The 22,992-nt window shown below is 41.0% G+C and overlaps 1 protein-coding gene across 5 annotated transcripts in view; it reads right to left on the reverse strand.

The window, feature by feature from the left end:
• Nucleotides 1-22,992, reverse strand: part of ATP10D (ATPase phospholipid transporting 10D (putative)) — a 118,861-nt gene that overhangs the window by 25,201 nt on the left and 70,668 nt on the right. For all 5 annotated transcript variants that reach the window (XM_035005041.1, XM_035005039.1, XM_035005038.1 and 2 more), the window contains 6 exons: nt 16,410-16,648; nt 8,845-9,033; nt 6,014-6,623; nt 5,285-5,391; nt 2,930-3,056; nt 1,134-1,318 (listed from right to left, as the gene is read on the reverse strand). In XM_035005041.1, coding sequence (XP_034860932.1) covers nt 1,134-1,318; nt 2,930-3,056; nt 5,285-5,391; nt 6,014-6,623; nt 8,845-9,033; nt 16,410-16,648 — 1,457 coding nt within the window. The remainder of the gene's footprint in view (nt 1-1,133; nt 1,319-2,929; nt 3,057-5,284; nt 5,392-6,013; nt 6,624-8,844; nt 9,034-16,409; nt 16,649-22,992) is intronic.

Consider the following 22,992-nt stretch of genomic DNA (forward strand, 5'->3'; position numbering starts at 1 on the left):
GGAAAATTCTCTTTCCTGAAAATGTACGATCTGCTTAGGTATTGGCTGAGGCCTGACCTTAAAAACATGGCTAACCAAACATGGCAGCCTGTGACAGAGCCCCAAGATGTGATCCAGATGAGAAGCTCCAGAGGATTTCTGAGAGGCAGGTTACTGTCAGCGAATGGATGTCATTGATTTATTTTATTTTATTTTATTTATTTATTTGAGAGAGAGAGAATGAGAGAGAGCAAGCACATGAGAGGGGGGAGGGTCAGAGGGAGAAGCAGACTCCCTGCCGAGCAGGGAGCCCGATGTGGGACTCGATCCAGGGACTCCAAGATCATGACCTGAGCCAAAGGCAGTCGCTTAACCAACTGAGCCACCCAGGCGCCCTGGATGTCATTGATTAAGTCTGACTACTGAGAAAGGAGAGAGGAAGGTTTTCCAAGCTAATTAAATAACATGCACAAATCTCAGAGAATATTACGATATTGGAAAATTAAAAAAAAAAAAATGCCTGTTTAACTGATTAGAACCTGTGCTAGAGATTAATGGGGGTGGGGCAGGGATAACTATAAAAAAATAAGCTGGATCCAAACCTCTTAAATTCCTTCTGAAGGGGAAAAAAAAAAATTTTCCCTTCCCATAAAACAGTTCTTCAAACTTGATATTCTCAACAGCACTATATCTAAGAATTGCCACTAGAGGGCATAATTATCCTGAGAGTCTATTTTTGTAATTAACCATAAAAATATTAATGTGTTCACCTGATTCTGATAGAAATCATCACTTCCCCTCAATTTGAAAGAGAGGTATATTCCTGTCCCAGAACTTGATACATTTTGTCATTATGGGCTAAATCTTAAATCCCTTGAAATCCAATGTGGAGGGGGCGGGGAAGAAAAAAAGCAAATAAAAAAATAAAAAGGCAACTTTCTTTAGCAGTAATTCCTTTGAATTAATGTTTAACCGTGAAGTCTTTAGAAGAACTACAGTACCTTCCAAGGCACAAGGTAGGCTGCTGGGTAGAAGACATAATTATCAAGGAGCTAATGGTTACTGGGTTTTTTTTCTCCTTACCTTCATCAAATCACAAATGCTCCCCTGGCTACGAAAAAGCAAAAAGACGGATTCGATCTCGTTATACCTACTTTACTCTGGGTATTGAGGATAAAGAGCTTGTCACCCGGCTCCAGTAGTTTGCACGCATAAGCTACATTGATAGCTGTCTCCTGCTTGTCCCCTGTCAGCATCCAGATCTTGATGCCAGCTTTCTGAAGGGCTTCGATGGACTCAGGGACTCCCTCCTGCAGACGGTCTTCAATGCCTGTAGCACCTACAAGACAGCCAGAGTGCAACAGGGCTTGCGAGAAATCAAAGACAGCAGAAGCTCATCTAGGCTGCAGTTGAACTGTTAGGCAACCCCATCCTGAGCTACACATTGCTCCAGTATTTTCCAGGCATTCAAAGGAAGTGTGAAGACCCAGACCAAAATCATATACAATGTCGTATTTTGGGAAGGAAGCCTTAGGAATCACTGAGCTTATTAAACTTACTTGTTCTCCTTTCGCCTAGCTTTCTTCTCTGTAAATTGAAGGGAGCTTGTAGTTTCAGGCACTTATGTAACCTTGCTCTATAATTTTATAATTCTGTGATGCTCCCAAGGCTAAGGGCAGGCTTTTAAAGAGTGTCCTTGCCAATATGTTGCTTATATTATGAAAGAGCATTGAAAACAGATATTACAAGTCCGTAAGTCTGTCTTCTAAACCAACCGGGGCCAGATAAGTTTTGGAATTCAAAAGTTTTTCAGATTTTAGAAAGGTAACATAGTGCATCTATGTTTTGAAATATCTGCTGATGAAGCATATTAATATTTCTGTAGCAAAACTTACAAATGTTCATACTAATTAGGATAATAAAGACTCATAAAATCTTAACAAATCAGGCCTGATTCTGTAGCCAAATGAGTTCCGGCACTAAACCCACAGAGCATTTTTGAGTTTGGAATTTCACATGAGGAAATGTGGACCCATACTACAGACACTGTCACAGAGAAATGACATAGATCAGGTATCATTACTCTTCTGGCTTCACACTAAGTGAGATCATTTTTTTTCTGTGAACCAGAGGAATGGAGCTCAGAGACTGGTCTTTTGGTATGTTAGTCCAGATCTCCAGACTCTGAGACAGTGGTTCTCAACCCTGGCTGCCTCTTAGAATTCCTTGGGGGGCTTTTAAATATTCAAACACCCCAGCCACATGTCAGACCAACTGAATCAGAATCCCTGAGAAAGGATGCAGTCACCAGTATTTTTTAAAGCGTTCCATATGATTTCAGGATACAGCTCAGTTTGAGACAAGAGATGTCCGTTGTGCAAACTTTAGCTGCTATCAGGAAGTAAGAGAAGAGAGAGAAACAAATTTCATTGGTCCGGTTGTGGGTACAGAATAAAGAACGTGGGCCCTAGAACTAGGTAGATCTGAGTCTCCTTCTAGCTCGGTCAGCTATTAGCATCTGACTGTGAATGAGTCAATGAACTGCTCTGTGCTCTAAATTTCCCCTAAGATAGAGATTTGTTGTGCAGATTCAAAAGACCACACATACTAAGTATCTTATCCAATGCCTGGCAATCAACTTCAACTGGATAGCCTCTTGAACCAGGATATTTATTTGACTTGGTATTCTATGTTAAGTGATCAGGTTTTAAATGATCTTCTTAAGGATAACCACCTTGATCCCACCACAAATGAAGTGGAGTTCACTACAGTGGAAAGCAGAAGGAAAAGAATTGGAAACTGGGTACAGATCAGACTGGACAGGGTGGAGAGAACATTTGCTCTATTAGATCAAAGTTGGGGGGTGGGAACCACTGGTGAATAACCTACTTAGAGCTATCCAGTGTTTTCCAAATTTCTCTATTCAGACGATACAACATAGTCTACCTACCAAGTAAAGTGAGCTTGTTCTCCAACCTCATGGCAGATTCAAGGAGTAATTCTTCCCTGTGGTCAATGCTGGTTTCAGCTAAAAAATGGTTCCTCAGCCACTCTGCATATTCAGTGTCACTCATGACCTACGGGGGGTGGGGGGGAAGGGGGAGAAAAGAGCTATGAGAAAGGCCATATCATCTTGTGGGATCCTGCAAGGATTGACTGACCACTAGCAAAATATCAAGCCAGGTAATGCCGGGTTCATTCCTCATGCCACCTGGTCACAAGCTTTCTGAGATCAGACTACTGTAACACTGATGATGGATGGACCCGCTAGCTCAGTATCTCTTGGAAATCCTAGGCATCATATATGATGAAAGTGGGTTAATCTATTCAATTAAGCCAGGAAGTATGCAGTTGGAAGAGGTCTCCACTTGGTAGTTAAATCTAGAAAGATCCTAATGATGCAGTTGAGAAAGTAGTGTCAGGATTGCTCAGTTTGAGGTATTAGGTAGCCAGCAGCACCACCGATAATGTCTGATGATTAGTTTATGGGTGAGTTATTGGTAAAGGTGAGAAGAGAGAGGAAGCCATACAACGAAGCAAGGACGTACCCTTCCAAAAGAAACTAAATGGAATTTCTGGAGAAGGAACCAATGGTACATTTCCCCTTTTCTTTAGGTTGCCGTAGAGGGAGAAATCTACGTTTCAATTCTCATAAAGCAATATGAAATAGAGGGAGTGAGGCAATTTCTCTATTTACTTACTCTTACCCACAAGGTTACTGGACTTAGGAAGAATTTGACATCTACTGGGCTGCATTTTTATCAGGGGCAGGATCATTTCACTTGAAAAGGTAGAACTCTCTCCTTTTGCTTTGATCTTGAAACTCCGTTCTTCGTTCTACTGTGTGTGAGGCAGATTTTGATTCTCTACGCAGCTGGTTGACTAAGTGTTGACTAAGAGTCTGCAACAGATCCCAGTTTCCCCAAGGCAGCTCGTAAGAACTAGAATTTGGGTAAGAAATGAGAGATCCCTATGTTTGCCTTAGGTCCTAGCTACAGTCTCTAATTCAGGCTTCCAGGAGGCTTGTATTTTGGAAATCATAATGGATGGCAACTCATGCATTGATACTTTGATCTACATGTATTTCCCTGTCTTTTATACTCACTAGAGCCCAGAATGACAGAGGGAAATCGATACTCTGGCTTCTAACACAGCAAAAATTAACTGCAGGGTTTAGAGGGAGAGAGGGAGAGAAAGTGGGGTGGGGGAGTGTTTATATGGAGAAGAGGGAAGAGGTGGCAAGATGAATTTCTTGGTTCTTTTCTAATATTTCCCCTACATGGGCTGGTTGTTCTTTGTTTCATGTTCTTCAGTGTTCATCAAAGTCTCTGTTATACCTTTACAACTAACTCTCTTCTCTCTCCATAAGACATCCTTCTCTTGTCTCAACCCCTACTAGACTCTCTATACTATATACTAGACTCTAAGCAGACCCCCACCCTTTCTGCTGTCCCCTCATCTACTCTGAAATAAAACAGGCAGTTGAGCTTTCACTGAAGGAAAAAGCACTATCCAGGTATTCAGTTGGCTATGTGGTTGAGCCATAATTACAGGGATAGCTCTGGGGAAGTCTTGGCTTATCAATGAAGGAAGGCTTGCATAGCCTCATTGGGGCTGAGAAGCTTGACTTGGTCAATACCCAAACCACATCCTACTGGCATAAAAACTTGACCAATTCACTTTAAAGTGCTCCATGTCTGTTTCTCCCATGTCCCCAGGGGAGGTTCTGGTAATATCACCCCTCAGTTTCTTAGAGCTCTGTCTTCTTTCTTATTAAATTTTTTAGAAAGAATACACTACATCTCAGGATTATTATCAACAAGGGAATAATCAATACTGACATAACATTTAGTAAAATTACTTGGATTTATAGAAAAGACTTATAGGCATGTAAGGAAAAAAATACTTAGAACTTTAGGGGAAAATTAAGGTCAGTCTCTGGCCTCATTCTTTCCAAAGAACATTTAATGCAGGAATGATATTTACGAAGTACTGAGGTAAAAGAAAGTAGGTCCAGGGATTTTTATTTCCAGCCAAACTGCAGTGAACATACAAAAGCACTCACAATACACTGAAACAGGTGAGAACTCGGAGAACAGAACTTTTAGATATTCTTCTGGCAAAACACTGAGAACAAACTCCAACCAATCAATATATATGGAAGACCGACGCTGTGAGTAGAGAGCCCATGATCCAAGAACTTTCCCAACTGTGCAGATTAGGGTTTGATACATGCTCGACCCCAAGAAGTGAGGGCTACACAAGCGAAAGAATGAAGACGATGGGCCTAACTAAGCAGCCTCACCTTCTTCGCTATACATAAAGTGCGTAGGCCCCGTCTGGCATAGTCATCCAAGTGTTTCTGGGTTTTCTCCCTTATTATCATCTGCTGTTTCTCCAGACTTGCTCCATCTGAAATAATTAACAAAACAAGTATTCCCACCAGTCTGCCCAATCACAGACATGTTTTTGCAAACAATGATACAGTTTATCCCACAACAAACAAAAGACCTTGTGGTTCTGAATCCCAAATGTACATTTATAAAAGGGACGCTGTGAATAAATCTTTCCCTTGTTTCTTTCTTCCTGGGGAGAGGAAAAGTACCAAGAACTTAATTATGAACACCATCCCCACACCGTCAGTAACAACAGTAACAAGAACTGTAATATGCTAACTGCCACTCACTGAACACTCGCCATTTGGGCAAAGGCTCTATGTATATTGCATACAGTACGCCATTAAACCTCCGAGGAACCTAGAAAAAGGGTGCGACACTCCCCATTTGTTGAACACAGAATGCTAGGTAACTTTACCAAGACACCGCTAATGGCAGAGGCCAGATCTGCACCCAGGTCTGTGTAGCACCAAAACTTCCATGCTTTCTCACCAAATCCTAGGCAGCTTCCCCCACTTTACCAAGTGCAGCTGATCCCCAAACATCCACGTGTTTCTCTTTACAAAGCCCATCGAGAGTGGCCTTGGAATTTCTGAGCCCTGAATATACGCCCCCCCCCCCCCCCAGTATGAACTCACCTGGGGAAGCCACTGAGAGCAACTCCATGATGGCCGAATCAGCACCCTTCGTATACACCACGACTTGGTTGGAAAGGGGGTGCCGAACGACAACAGACATTCTCTTTCTTACTGAGTCGAAGGGCAGGATGTGCAGGAGCTGAAACGTTAATGGCCCCAGAGCACCGAAGTCCACCACGACCTGCTCTGGTGTCCGGGACCGTAAAGTGCATTGGTAGGCCCTGGCGGCATACACCAAGGCCGCTTCATCGGGGCTCTCGGCCTCATAACACAGGGTGGAGGCCGACGGCTGCCCGGGGGAGGGTGCTACCTCGCCCTCTGGGAGGCCCGGATCCCTGTTCTGTTGCTCAGTTTCTGTAGGGCAAGAAGAGTTACCAGAGCCCTGGGGACTCTCGCTTGTGTGGGGGGCCTCTTCCTCCACAGGCGAAGCCAGTTTCATTCGACTGAAGAGGGAGAGTCTGCTCACAAAGGCATTTGGGACCCCAGGAGAGGGCTCTTTCCCGCTGGCGAGAGATGGCGAACTTGATCTTCGGACAGACCATCTCTGGAAGAGGTTTTTAATCTCTTCCAAGGACTTTATAGGCATTCCACTCAGTGATGAGAGTCCAATCTAGGAGAGATGATTTGGGAGGGTCTCATAGATGGAGCCAAAAGCGGTTGACAACAATGTTGAAGTCAAACCAGGAAAAACTTAGATAAGAAAAGAGTTACCACTCCTTAAATAGCTAGCAGCCCGCTTCATACTTAAAACTGCCCCCCCGAAAATATTAGCAAAAATAAAAATGACCATAATGAAAAATATGTGCTAATGTTGATGGAACTGTAAATTTGTACAGCCATTCAGAAAGAGATCTGACAAATGATAGCAAAAGATATAAAATGCTAATATTGCTAGTAGTGGGCATATTACAGCAGTGTTTCCTAATGAATAACTTAAAATATAGATAATCCATAATCTTTAGTATGTACATCCTAGCAATAGCAATTTAAAAATTGTAAGCAAAATAAGTATTCAAAAATAGCAAAACAGAAATATCTTCTTGAAATGTTATACAATATTTTAAAAATAAAATGTACAAAATCTATGGGGTGAAACTGGAAAAGCTATAAAAATATAAAAATTGTGTAAACAACTTAATTTTAAAAATTGTGTGAGGCAATATAAGAAACAAATGAGTAATAATACACATTTTAAAACCCTGGAAGAAAGTAAGTCAAAAGATTAAAATGGGCTTTTCTCCTCTTTTATTTTCAAGATTCTATAAAAGGTTGTGACGACGACTTTTCTGTTGTTTTAAAAAGGCCGGTAAACAAAGTCACTTACAGAAGAGTTATCAGCAGAAATTATCAGCTTATCAGCAGAAAATCACAATGAATGTGAATTTCTATTGCAGAATTTTTTGTAATTTTTAGCCTGATTTTTTTGCTAGCTCTTAATTTTAACAGTGATTAAATGTAGAATTTAATATTATGAAGGCCAATTAATTAGATCCTAAAATTTTCTCATTCAGAAATACCCAAGATATTAAAAAGTTTTTTCCTAAAAATGATTAATCTTCTGACAGTTGGAGAAACACATGTTGGTCAATTTTCACACGTATCAGAACTCAGAAATGAAGAGAAACAATCACAGATGAGGTTTCATACTCTGTAGGTTCTGATTAACTCCTTATTATTCAGTCTCTGTCATTACCTCAAAATATCATCAAACTTTTAGGTTCTTATACCGGTAGAGACCTTCTTTCAGACCACAGGGTATTATAGTCTTTGGGGATAAGGCAACAATATTTTTCAAACAAAAAACACTAAGAAGTGTCTACTTTGGAAACGGATATGAGAAAAATTGTTACATGAGGAGAAAAAAGAACATCCAGTGATTTATTCTCTAATTACATAATCACATTCCAAAGAGCAACTCTCTAGCTGAAAGTCTTATAAAAACACAGTTTTCTGATCAAATAAAAGCTTAATTGGAAATAAGTTATTTTTATGTTAAAGTTGACCACCTCTGAAGTTGCCAAAAGAAAATGATCTGATGGAAAATTAAAATTTAATTGGGTTGTGCCACAAATTGAGTTTTAAGTGGATATGTGCAAAAGGGGAGAAAGTTATTATACACAAGGAGGCCAGCACAGCATGTGGTCAATCACCGGTCTCTAAAACAAGTTTTTCTTTTTAATTGAAAATGAATTTTTCCATAAATTCTAAACTACAAATAGACTTTTTAAATCTAGCTTTTGTGGGAACTGCAGCATCCTGGTACCTTATAAATGTATTGGATTTTAAATTGAGTTAGAACTACCCCAACTGGTATATGAAAATGGTACATTGTCATTAGACATGATAATGAACCCAATACTTTACATTTTGCTTGACATAATGCATATGATGCGGGAAGTCTCAGAAGCTTCAATTTGGGAAGGAAAACTAGGCAAAATGAACACAGCCACATTCTACTAGAGCTGTTCTCATCAGCTATCCTCCTAGAGGCAAAACAGTAGAACAGCACTGAGCCATACTTCATGGGTTCAAATCTCACTTACCCCACAAATCGGCCCTGTGACCCCAGGAAAGTTACTTAACCTCAATTATAAAATGGGGAATAGTGGAGTAATATTACCTAACTTATGGGGTTGCTGGGAAGATAACATGTTAATATCAGTAAATCACTTAGAATATCGTATGTGCAGAGCACAGATTAAGTGATATATGTTAGCTGCTACTGTTATTATCATTTAGTAGTATTATCTACATAACAAGGCCAGTATAAGTACATTTAAACCCAAAGTTCTCTTCTGGAAAATAATCCTTGTTTGCATTAGAGACCTTACCTTTTGTCGTGGTTGGTTAGGAGCAGAAACCACTACCGTGTTGCAAATTGCCAATGCAATAAAGAAGTCTATGATGTACAAGGTCTCCAGTGGTGGATCTGGGGTAGTCTCATCTAGTGCGGTAAAAAGCTGAGGTGTAATCTGACTAAACTTGTCCAAAAGCCTGGTGTCTGGCACCACATCTGTTTCCTGAAAACCCAATAAGACAAAGTGTTATTACAATAAGTATCTTACAATGAGAGCTTTAAATTGACATGAGAAGTAGCTTTTATAAGCAGAATCTATGAACCATGAGATAGTAAACGTTATTCTTCTAAAAAAGACTTAATATATATGGTGCCAAGGGAAGTGAGAATAGGAAAACAGACCCCAAAAAATAAGGGAAAAATCCAGAATGCATAATACTGATGGAAAGTATCTTGATTATTAAACTCAGCAAGAGACAGGAACAATGCCTTCCACCAAAATCTAGTTGATGGGTTTTCTTACTTTGAAATACACAGTTGCCAGAGCATCTAACAGCAAGTGATGATTCATCCAACAACTGAGGAGTACCAACTCTCTAAGTCAGGACATTATTCATACCATGTTATTTTAACAAAATATCTTATGGTTCGAATCACTACTATTATAAAAACAAAAGCAGAAACAAACAAAAGAACCTCTCTGAAATAAACATTAGTATGAGCAGGTGAACACATTTAAAGATCATTACCTAATAATATACTATAAGACATTAATGAGGGTTCCTCCAAGAGATTTCTGATCATCAAATATATTTGGCAACTGTATCCTGTGCCCTCCTCTTAAAGATCCTGAGTACAAATTAGCTCTCAGAAGTTCTGCTATTGAAAAAAAAAATCCATTTTGTTTAACACAGTGCTTCTCACGCCTACTGAGGAGTACTGGTTTTAACAAAAGAATGTTGTAGTAGAAATCTGTTTATAATCCAGTAACATGTAGACAATGCTTTAGAAATTTTTCAGATGAATCAAAAGAGGGACCATCTGCTACAAATCAGATTTTCACAAAAGCGTCACTGTATTCTAGAGGAGATGTGGATGTAGTTGGCTGGCAAAGCATACTGACTGCAGGAAAGCCAGGAGAGGTAATTTAGAGGCAGGAGTAAAATATGGAGATGTGAGACATGTGATACTAGACTCAAAAGACCATGGCTTGTATTTTATGCGTAGGAGTTTGGTGAGAACTAGCCATAGGCTTAATAAGAGCATGGGCTGAAAATCACGTGGGCTTGGGTTCAGGTCCTAGACCCACTGCACACTAGCTGGTGGCCTCAGGCAGCTTGCTTAACCCACCGAGCTTCATTTTCCTCTTCGGAGCAATAATAAAAATAACACCTATATCACAAGGCGGGTGTATAAAATGATGAGATAATGAGGAGATACCCACAACAGGAACCTCCAGGCAGGTTACCAGACTCACAATGGGTACAAACTATCTGCTGTCACATTCTTTTTTTTTTTTTAAGATTTTATTTATTTGAGAGAGAGAGACAGAGAGTGCGCATGAGTGGGGGGAGGGTAGAGGGAGAGGGAGAAGCAGGCTCCATGCTGAGCAGGAAGCCCAATGCGGGGCTCGATCCCAGGACCCTGAGATCATGACCTGAGTCGAAGGCAGACGTTTAACCGACTGAGCCACCCAGGTGTCCCTTGTCACAAAGCATTCTTAAATTTCTATCTAAATACATCAATACCTATTGTCCTGTGATATTTGACTTAGCAAAATTTGAATTTTATTGCAGTTTGGTGGAGTTCATAGGCACCAATAACCTGATGGCTGTTCTCTAATGAGTCGGCCACATTTCCTCATGAGTCTCACATACACAGTAACTCTGAGCCGGTGCCTGCGCCCTCAGTTCTTCAGAGAACAATCCTTTCCTCAACGACCTCCTTGCCAGAGGGAACAGAAGAGCGTGGTCAAGTCTGAGAGACTTCTTACTCAGTGCTTAGTCAGCCAAGGGATGCTTGGGAAACTCGTTACATGGTATTTATCAAGGTCTCTGATTATAGTGTCATCTAGGGCTTGTGAGATTCCATGGGTTGGAAAATGTTTCCAGAGACATCTGTGTCAGAATGCTAATATACAGTAAGCCAAACAAAACAAAACAAAAACCCAACTTATTTCAGAATGGAACTCTAAGAAATGTTTAAATTAAACAGGTTTCTTTATTGCAGCCCTTCTCAGAGACTTTGATGGGTATTGGGACTCTTCAAGAAAAGGTATGTGCAGGCTTCCCAAATTAAATTTTTTAGAGACGTCTGTTCTCTGGAACACATTTGGGATTGCGTTAGAGACCTTGTAAGCGTTTAGTGATTTCACTGTATCAACGATCTCTGCACTAGTAACTGGCTTCAGGACGTAAGGATTCTACTGCATCCCAAAATCAATCTAAGACCAATGAAAGGCTTCTACCTTCCACCTTTGTGGTAAACACTATTGACATAAAGTCAGTCTCACACGCCAGTCAGGGCATGTGCTGACTGCATGAACTGAGAACCTGGGCCATGAGCATGAGAAGAGAAGAGATACTAGAGCCCATCGGGCGCCTGGGTGGCTCAGTCGGTTAAGCGACTGCCTTTGGCTCAGGTCATGATCCCAGGGTCCTGGGATCGAGTCCCGCGTCGGGCTCCCCCTGCTCTGCGGGGAGCCTGCTTCTCCCTCTGCCTCTGCCTGCCACTCACCCTGCTTGTGCTCTCTCTCTCTGTCAAATAAATAAATAAAATCTTAAAAAAAAAAAAAAGAGATACTAGAGCCCACCAAAGCTGGGGCTCTGGTCAGCAAAACTGTGTTTACAGAAAGTCCTCTTAATTTGGAGAAAAATCCAGAAACTCAGGACCACACAAGACAACTGTAACACAATATATGAAAGAAGAGCCCCTGAGATTTGAGGAAAGATCCCTATCACACTGCAGCTGCAGGCGTGAACCATTCTTTCCCTGAAGTTGGTTTCTCCAAATAAGTTAATCTCTAGTAACTAAGATATTTAGTTGCTGAACTGAAGAGAAGGTACAGAGTTATCACATGCAATTCTGATCTCTATGACTGCATCTACAGAGACCTTTCCTAAGACCCAAATCTTCCTCACTGAGACCCTGTCTTACAAAATTGGTTTTTGCTCTTTTTTCTGTGACAGACAGCTTCTGCCTTCTTGGAACTCCTCTCACCCGGAGCCAGGCCCGTACCACCCGGCTCTAAATGATTCCACAAGCGTGTCCTTCATAGAGTTGTAAGTTCCTTTAAAGGAAGGACCATCTTATATTGATCTTTGGATCCCTAACACAATACCTAGCACATGGAGAAGAATAAAAGTTTATTGTACACGACTACCAAACACTTGCTGATTTTATATTGTACAAGTAGGCGCTGGAGAAACAGAATAAAAAGATGTCACTCTTCAGAAAACATACATAAACCCCTCCCACTTGGCCTCAAAGAGACATTTTTTTTTTTAATGAAGAGAAAAGTCATCCTCCTAATTAAAGAATATAAAGCACAATGTGGATAGCTTCCTACAATTAAACAAAGCCTTATCTGGTTTCATGGTGGGACTCCAGCATCTTTGTCTGAATCCTATGTAACATCTATTTTAAAATTTTAGATTTTCAGGATTCATATTATGCCTTCCTACCAGGTTGCAGGTTTCACGTTCAGGTTGCTTTCTCTTTTTTCTCCCTCTATTTGTATCCAAATTCAACAAGCAAACGCTGGCCAAGACCCCTCTTTGCCCTCTAATAGTGCTGGTTGAAGCTTTAGGGTGGCCTTAAAACGGCTCCCCATTCCTCCCCCAGTTCCACCAGTAGCCACGGCTCTTATTTAATTTCCCACTGCCATCCTAGTCCAGTTTTAGGGGCTCACTGGCCCACCTCGACAACTTCGGCTGAAGTATGGACGCACACAAGTGTTCTTCTGGCTCCCTCAGATTCCTGACCACCACAGACCTGAAGGAAAAAGACGAGCACCCACGACCACACACGGACCTTCCTCCCCCACAGCACGTTCACCCACAGCCCCTTGTTTCTGAGCCCTTGCCTGTGCCATACATTGTCTGCCCCACATGCTCTTCCTTCTTTTTCTGCTCTGCAAACCCCTACTCATTAGTTTAATCCTAACTCAAGTTTTACCTCTTTTCTCCTCACCCCTTGAGAGTTGATCACTCCCTTCTTTGTACCCTTGCTCTACTCTGGATTAGCCCACTATTACTGCATCTATAACATAGGATTATATGTATGTATTTATATGTCTGTCTCCTCTACCTAGAACAAAACTGAAGGACAGGGACATGTCATATTCATTTTATATCCCAGTGTCTAGTATTTTGCCGTTTTTCACTAAGCCATTCATTCATTCATCCCATCAATACTTTTTGTTGATCTGTGGTGTTAGGCACTCCTCAAGGAAAGAGGGGTGCATAGGACAGATAGGATCCTGGCTTGCATGGAGCTCACATTCTAATGAGAGGAGACATCAGATCCAAACACTAACCTGTGAACAAATAAGATGCTTCTAGACTGAGACAGAGAGAGACAGGGTGGGGATGAGGGTGGAAAGAACTTGGGATTAGGTGGTAAGGAAGGTTTACTGAGGAGGTGACATCTAAGCTAAGACCTCAATGACAGAAAGGAGAACCATATAGAGATCTCAGAGAATAACCACCCAGGTAGAATGAACAGTACTCTCATTGAATGAAAGCAGAGAGAGGATGAAAGAAGCACAAAAACACTGGCTTACAAAGAAAAGGTTTCTATTTCAAATGGGTAAAATGAACCCAGGACTCAGGGGCCTCAATGACATTTAATTACCAAAGGTTGGCATATTTTTGCCAGCAGCCTGCCAAGGATCCTTACTCCCTGGCTCTCAACTTGCCTCCCCATCCAAGGTGCCATCTTGCAATCTTCCATTTCTAGACATCACGGCTCTCAGTGTACCCTTAAGCTGGTATTCTTAACCTGGGCTCCACGGACAGGCTTCTGCAATTGTATGCAAAATTTTTACAGATGCTAATTTTTCAGGACAAAGAATCTAAAGCTTTCTCAAAATAATCATAAGTCTCCAAAAAGGGTAAATTCAACTTGTCTAGAGCAAGAGTGAGATGATCTCATATTTCAAGGAACACCTACCTCTTTATCCTATATATAATGGTGTGGTTCTGAAAACCCAAAACCAAACAACCACCCCAGTGCGCCTATGCAATCAGACTGACACATGGCCTTGAAGTATAGGGCAAGTAAAAACAAAATGGACTGAGTGGGGAGACTGAGCCTGGTAAGCAGCTTCATTGAACAACCCTCAAAACTACTTCTCGAGGGGCACCTGGGTGGCTCAGTGAAGCATCTGCTTTCAGCTCAGGTCCCAGGACCCTGGGATCAGGCCCCTCATCGGGTTCCCTGCTCAGTGGGGAGTCTGCTGCTCCCTCTCCCTCTGCTTGTGCTCTCTCTTTCTCTAATGAATAAATAAAATCTTAAAAACAAAAACAAAAACCTACTTCTTGAGAATGGACACACAAGTCACTGAGCTAGATGTTGAGTAGTCAAAATATAAGTTCTTGCTCTCAAGGAGTTAACGGTGTATGTCAGAGAGAGAAATAAGGCCTGTGTAATGGGAGCCAAGGAAGGGAGGGAATGTGTAGACAGAGCTCAGAAACTGAGAAGAGTCTGAGAAGTCTTCAGAAGGAAGAATATCTAGGGGCGCCTGGGTGTCTCAGTCAGTTAAGCAACTGACTCTTGGTTTCAGCTCAGGTCGTGATCTCAGGGTTGTGACATCAAGCCCCGAGTCAGGCTCTGCAGAGTCTGCTTAGGATTCTTTCCCTCTTGCTCTCCCCCCCGCCGACCCCTCCCACCGCTTGCATGCAGGCTCTTTCTCTCTGTCTCAAAAAACAAAACAAAACATGTATAATAAAAAAAAAAGGAGGAAGAATATTTAAAGTAGTTTTATAAGAAATAAGTATTTCATCAGGTTTGGTAGACAGAGGTAGGTTGCCAGTAGGGAGAATAAATTTTAGATAGGGAAATGGTACAGATAAAGGAACAGAAATATCATTTTTTCTAAGAAGACAATAAGACTAAATCAGGAAACTGAAGGGTGGGTGTGGCATAGCCCCACTGGGTTACCAATGCCCTACTACTTCCAAGTAAGCATGAGTCAACAGGTGGCAACTTCACATGGGTGAAAAATGTAAAAGATCAGTAGAGGAATAGGTAAAAAGAGAAGAAAATAGATATCTATTTCTGATATAGCCTTTTTTAAAAGATTTTATTTTCGAGTAATCTCTACACCCAACATGGGGCTCGAACCCACAACCCCGAACGAGATCAAGACTCACGCGCTCTACCAACTGAGCCAGCCAGGCGCCCCTTTTTCTGATAGAGCCTTAAAGAGAGTGCACAGAAGAGGCTGTATGCATTCTTTCCCTATTTGTCTTTCAGAAGTTGGAGAAAAATTAAGTCTAGATGTTTGATATATGTGCTGCCGAAGCGAGTCTAGATGTCTGACCTATGGCAAAGACACAATATGACAGGTTTTGTATCTTTAATGCCACAGAAATTAACTAAATGAGTTGCACTGAAATGATCACCCTCGTTGCTGCAACTGTCACTGGCAACTTTGAAAAGAACCAGGAGAGTCCCCTTAAGGCCTTTCCGGGACAAGTGAGACCACTGCGGTCTACTCAGATCACATCTCTACTATGAAAACCATACAATAAATTCAATGCAGAAACACAAAAGATTCCCCACAGTGGATTCGTTCTTGTTAGGCCACCTATTTTAGACATCAACCAGTTACTGGTCTCATGACTGGGGAATCCTCATCTTGGTAAAACGCAAGTATTAATGAATTGTGGAAGGCAGAAAAGGCAGCTGGATTTTTACAGAAGCAATTTCAAGTACGACAGAACTTGTGACCTCTAACTCTTCCATGGAAGTATCGTTCCTCTTTCCTATCTTCTGCATGGCCCTCTATAGTTTCCTGCAGCAAAATGGGTTCGTCAGTGGGTGTGACTAAACAGTTTCCAAAACTTCCCTCTGGGAATCAAGCAACACCCAGCTGAGCTTTAAAATGGAAATACCAGAAAATGTCATTCTGAGGACTGGGAAAGGGGAAGAAGAGGGCACAGGTGTGGTGGGATGTGGGGGAGGAATGCAGGAAGATAAAAAGGCCTTGGAGGGTACTTGAATTTGCCTGTGATTCAGACATCCTTCCTGGTCAGAGATAACCCTGTTAAGCTTTGCTGGCTCTGAGAGTGAGCCTTGGTCCTTAAACCCCGGCAGCCTTCTTCAGGCTCAGCCATGATTGGCCCTGAACAGAAATACCATGCTTTTTCAGAAATGATATACTATCTCTCAACACTGAATCATCCCACAAATTAGGAAGTCGTGATATTGTTTGCTTATATTTCTAATGATGTGTGGCAATTACACTAAACTGCAATTACGTAGTCTCTTCTCAGGTAGAAAAGACAACAGTGTTCGGCTTTGTCATAATTACGAGGATGTTCTTTCATTATTCATGACGGATATGCAAAATTCAAGTCACGCATTCACACTTACAATGGGGCTACTGAAAGCAGCCTGTCTGGAGTGAGGCACTTCACTGGCTCCTTCTCCACTTCCCAGAGCTAAACAGTTCCCAGCAAGATGATTCGAGGATTTACTTCCCAAGGGCCCATTATGAACCGTCCTGCAGCTGGGGGCCCTCGGTTTTGCCATATTGCTGAGGGAGTCACTGGGAGTGTCTGTGGAATCTTCATCTTCAGAGACAGCTTCCTGGTAGGACTCTAACCTCTTGGCTGAGAGAGAAAAATCACACTGGGTCATTACTTGAGAAGAACCATTTGTAGGTTAAATATGTCAGGCATTTACTTCAACAGCTATTACACATCATCTCCTCCCTTTTCAAATCTGCCCTCCAAACTCCCCTCCCCAGATTCCCTTAATGAACTTACCTCGCTGAGAAAAGTAGAAGCAATTAGAAAGCAACTCCCTTCTTATCCCACCATCAAATCTACCAACCTATCCACATCCGTATCCAAACTCTGTTTTTACTACTACTACTACTACTAGTATTACTGATAAAGTTTCAAATGCCAAGCTCTCTCCATTTGTGATCTGCCTCCCACCCCTCTGGCTTTCTCAAGGACTTCACCCTTAACAATTCTCCCCTTTATGCCGACACCGATCTCTCCTCAACCAATCTCATGGCTTTCTGTCCCTGTCTGCCCACCGACATTACTCCTGGCAAGGTCACCCATGAGCTCCACATTACCAAATCCAATTAGTGCATCTGTCCATACCTTATCTGCACTCTTAGCAACATCCAACAGAGGTGACCATTCTCTTCTTGAATGGCTCTTTTGGTTTCTCCGACACCATGCATACCTGTTTTTCCTCCTACTTTAATGGCTGTTCCTTCTTAGTTTCTCCTGCTGTCTTCTCTTCAGCCCTCAAATACGGGGTTGCTACAGGAATTCTCTCCCTTCTCCACCTATATACTTTTCCTTGGTGATGACACCTGGTCCTATATTTGAAATATCATTTCATACGCGCCTGATTTCCAAACCTGTAACTTCAACTCCAATTTCTAATTGGAATCCAGACTCCTATATACATCTAACTCTCCACTTGATACTTCCAGTTGGATGTCTAGTGGGCTCTTCAAGCAGGTATCTGCAGAGCTCACTCCCTTACCTTTCTCAAGTCTCTTATCACATCCCTTGACAGCAAAAACTTGCCAGATTTAACCACACTATTACAAATACTACTTCAGCATTTACCACCATCTACACACTATAGATCTTGTATTTATTTTTTGAAACATCCAGTGGAATATAAACTCCAAAAAGGCAGAGTTTTGTCTATTTTGTTAATATGATATTCCCAGAGGCCAAAGCAGTGGCTAATAATAAATATTTGTTGACTAAATAGATAATAGATACCTTAAATTTGATATGGCCAAAATAGAACTCTTCCTCACTTCTCCCTCAAACTTACTCTTCCTCTGGCCTTCCCCATCTTTGTAGATGGTACCTAACTATTTATCTAGCTACTTATGCTAAAACTCTAGGAGTCTCCTTGATTATTCTGGTCTTCCCCAGACCCTGTATTCAAAGCATCACGAAAAGCTATCTATTATTTATCCAAAATATATCTCAAATATCTCAAACTCTCTCCATCTTCATTACCTTAGTCCAAGCCACCCTCATCTCTCAACTGGACCAGTGCAAATAGCCTCTTAACTGGTCTCCTTGCCCCTCTGTACTCCATTCCTCAACCAGTAGCTAGAGGGATCTTCCTAAAATATAAAGCAGAGCAGATTACTCCTGCACAAAACTTTCTTTATGTTGGCTTACATAACTCAAAATGATCTGACCTCTGCTGACTTCTCTAACATTCTTGCCCCTTCTTCTTCCACACTTGTTCCAAAGTCCAGCCTCACTGGCCTTCTTTCCTTACTTTGAAAATTGCCAAGCTCATTTCACTCTGAGGGCCTCTCTACTAGCTGCTGCCTCTAACTGGTAGGTTTTTGCACCTGAACTTCAAGATTATGTTATTCAGATCTAAGCTCTAAACGTTAGAGAGGCCTTGCCCCCCACCCAATCCGAAGTGCCTTCCAATCATTCTATATCATATCAACCCATTTTAATTCTCTGAAAAGCACTTTTCATTATTTTTTTTCTTGATTTAAGAATTAATTTATTTGCAACTATTTTCTCCAATAGAAGCTCTTTGAGAGCAGGGTCCTTGTCTGTCTTGTTTATCATGATATCCAGTGTCTGGAATACAGAGTAGACAATCAGTAAATATTTACTTGTTGAATTGCTAGCTGTCAGTATTTGGGCCAACTCCAGCTACTAAGTATAGAGTATGGCTTTTGGCAAGTTAATTTATAAAATAAAGAGTATTTGCATATCCTGTTTAATAATCTTTACCTGTACTTTTTAAGGACAAGGAGAGGCTAAGAGGCAATGTGGTGATTCTGAGCTCTAGAACCAGCTCTTTCAAAGACTCAGTGCCTTCTAGGAAATCACTTACTCTTTCTTGAGCCTCTATTTTCTTATTGGTGGAATGAACAATTTAGATTTAAGACTTCAAGATTCTTTCCAGTTCTGCAAGTTTCTTTATATTCTCTGCCTAAATAATACAGAGCACTTCCCTGTATGGCCTCTCAGCTTCAAAAACCCATCCGCTTATGGAGTACTAAACATACTCAAGTTCTCCATTCTCACCTGTGCTCTTGCTCAGAATATCCATTCTCTTCTCTACTTAGGTAAATCCTCAACATCTTTAAAGGCCAGCTCCTCAGTGGTGACCTCTGGAACTATACTGACCCCCACTCGCTGGGCCTTTGAAGCTTCTATGTACTGAGTGTTACTATGTACCAGGCATGTGTCTCTTTTAATAACCAGAACAACCCCTCTGAGGCAGATACTATTAATACTTCCATTTTAGTAATAGAGAAATCAAGCTAATTTTCCCCATCTCACAAAAGTAGTATTCATCAGTCTTATATCCAGGTCTACAAGCTCTACAGCCAGGGCTCCGAGCCCTCATGCTACATTGTTTCTAAATATAACCACATACATTAATCTGTATTATTCCTCATCAGTTTACATCAGTATCACCTGCTCAATTTCAGTGAGTCCATGCTTTCAGTTTAAATATTTATTAAATGAATAATGAATGAATGAAGAGACACATGAATGAAATATCACTAGCATCAAGGGAAAGTTGTGGGGTAGGGACTTAACATTTACTGAGGACCTCCTTTTCATCAAGCATCTGTCTAGGTCCTTTTATAAACATCTACATCTCCCCTTTTCATCTTAAACATAATGCTACCAGATAGGAACTATCACTGTTCCACTTTGTAGCTGAGAGGCTAAGATCCAGACAGATCTTTGACCACAGACATGGTATTTTGACATGGTTAAATAGCTAGTTGGGGTTAGAGCTGGGAAATGAATTTAGGTCTTCCTGACTCCAAAGCCAGTACATGTACCCACTACTTCTATCTCCTCAGTAGTCATCTGTATATGATAGGTTAGTTCAGAGATTCTCAAGAAGGGGTGAATTTGTGCCCCAGCAAACATTTGACAATGCCTGTACACACTTTAGTTGTCACAACTGGGGGAGGAGCGCTACTCGCATTCAGTGGGCACAGCCCAAGGAGGAGTCTAAACATCTTAGAATGCACACGACAGCCCCCACAACAAAGAATAATCCACCCCAAAATGTCAATAGTGCTGAGGTTGGTAAGTCCTTGAACAGCTAAAGAAATTTACTGGTGATGTGATACCATTTTTAAAATAAACAATTACAGTATTACAAAACCTACAGAAACATAAAGGCTATAGTTCAGGAATTTCTCCTAGCCATCATTAGGGAAATCAGTCATCAGGCAACTGTGTAATTACTATAATGCCAGTCATCAGGCAACTGTGTAATTACTATAATGTCCTGTCCTTAGGACAGGACAAACTTGTTCAATAAATAGCACTGGAAGAGTGGAATCAAGAACACATGGGGTAATCTTTAATCATTTTGTAAAAAACTATGAGAAGGAAATAGACCAGTAAAGTTACAATTTGATTCCGAAAACAAAGCTACTGGAGTATACTTGTAGACTCTGAAAATTTGTCAAAAACTGGGTATGGAAGGAAAAGCATATTACCATACTGATAAACAAAATCTACCCAAACGCTCGTGAAGACTTTTCGTATGTCTCTTAAAGCTGGTTCTAATTAGTTCCATGAATGCCTCAGAGTGGGGCAGGAATTCTTGCGTTCCAACTCAAAGGAGAAAATACAAAGTATAGTCTTTCCTTTGTCTCAAGGTAGGTATTGGGTTAGATACTAGGTCAACTACTTTATTTCTCCCTCTTAGATAATCCCTAATCTTCTCTTCCAACTCCCCCTTCGAATATCTAATAACCTGTTCATGGCCCATTACTTATATTTATTTGATATCTGGAACAAGTGAGCAAGAGTCTATGGAACAAAAAGTTTATCATACTTTTCAATGTGCTCCCCAAAGGGCCAAAACCAAAGATGGACAGCACAGCATACTCATGGATTTCTCCCAACTGTATCATCCCCATATCCGCCAAACATTTTGCTATGAACTAATCCCCCAAACATTTCCAGCATCCCAACTTTCACCTGCTTATAAACAGCATGCCCAGCTAAGCTTCGTCCAACTGTATCATCCACGTATCCTTGATACACAAATCTTTCCTTCTAAACTAATTCCCTGTGCATTTCCAGCATTCCAAAAATTTCTTGCCCAATATCCTTCTAGGCCCCAAACCTTGATCAATGCTAAATTCACCTCCCAAACCGACTGCCTGAAAATCAAAACAATATGCAACAAGAACACCAGACTTTAATCTTACGACACTAAGATATTTTTACATTTCCATGTCTGTCTTCCACACTGGATCATGAGCTCCCCAAAAGATAAATCTATTTCTTATTTTGAGAACTATAATTACAACAACAATAGCAGCTGTTACTTATAAAGAACTTATTCCGTGCCATGCTCCAAGTGGCTCTTCATGAATTTTCATGAATAGCAGTAGATACTATTACTGAGCCCTTTTACTGAGGCCCAGAGAAATTAGATAACTAGCCCAGAGTCACATGGCTTGTAGGCAGTAAAGATGGGAATCCAACTCAGGAGGCCTGATTCCAAAATCCTTGTTCTTGGAAACTACGACACCACTGTATGTATCACATTCACAAACTGTGCATCATAAAGGCACTCTCTAGACAAACTCAAACTGAGAAACATTCTACAAATCCCTAAATAGTGCCCTTCAGAACTAGGATCAACCAAAAAACAGAAAGCCTGAGAAGCTGTCAGATCTAAAGGAGTCTAAATGATGACTGTCACATGGTCTCCTGGATGGGATCCTCAGAGAGAAAAAGGCAAAAACTGAAGAAATCCGAATAAAGTATGGATTTCAGTTAATAATGACATATCACTATTAGTTCATTACTTATGACAAATGTATTATACGACTAGTGTAAGATGTTAACGACAAAGGAAACTGGAGAGGGGGGCAAAATGGAACCCTCAAGAGCATCACTGTAACTTTTCTGTAAATCTAACAATATTCTACACTAATAAGATTATTAAAAAAGACATCCTCTTTCAGTAATCTTTTAAAGCAATGTCTTCTAAAATTTTAATATGCACACAAATCACCTGGGAATATTGTTAAATGAAGATTTTAATTGAAGCTTTAAAGAGGGGCTGGAGATTCTGCATTTTTAATACACACCCGGGTGTTGCTGATGCTGCTGAGTCCACGGACCAAATTTCTAAGTTGTAAGGTTTTATTTTTTTTTTAAGTTTATTTATTTAAATAATCTCTACACCAAACGTGGGGCTCAAATTCACGACCTTGCGATCAAGAGCCACACACTCTTACAGCTGAGCCAGCCAAATGCCCCTATGTTGCAAGGTTTTAAAAACATCAAATGGTGTTGTCAAATGTGTTTAATTCAAATGCACTCGTGCACGGGGCTATTTCCTAGCAGCAATGTTCTTTATGGAAAGACCTCCTAGGCAAAGCTTTTGCCCCCAAATCCTGAAGGGTTAACTAGTTTTCATTTCAGTGAAAGTAATATGTCTCAGGGTTAAATTCTGGAGAGAAGAAGCCCCTACTATTCCCTCCTTCATCGATCAGAGTGTGTATGTACATGTCCTTGTTTTTAAACCATAACAGAAAAGAGACCAGGAGCTCCGGATGTATCTATGGCAGAGATCTGCTCAAAGGCAAAGTTGGCACCTTCTAGAAATAGTGCAACACCCACGGTCCACAAGCAGTTCAGTCAGGTTAGCACAAGATTTTCAGTCACTTGGTACCTTCTCTGCCTAAGGGGCAGAAGCACTTGCTGAGCCCAGTGTGCAGGCTCAGGGACTGGGGTGGGAAAGGGCTGGTACTAGCCTTCTTAAATGCTACAAATACAAAAAACAATGTAGTGCTTTCCATCATACATTTTGTGAAACATTACTACTATAAGATACTTCTTGAAAATAGGGATCCAGAGTCAAATATCTTGGAAGACACTAATCTCATAAATGGGTGTGAAAGTTCAGCTACAGTGAGGTGGATTATTTACATAAATTT

The sequence above is a fragment of the Mirounga leonina genome, unplaced genomic scaffold (assembly GCF_011800145.1).
Source record: "Mirounga leonina isolate KUSES-001 unplaced genomic scaffold, KU_Mleo_1.0 Mir_129, whole genome shotgun sequence".
Lineage (NCBI taxonomy): Eukaryota > Metazoa > Chordata > Mammalia > Carnivora > Phocidae > Mirounga > Mirounga leonina.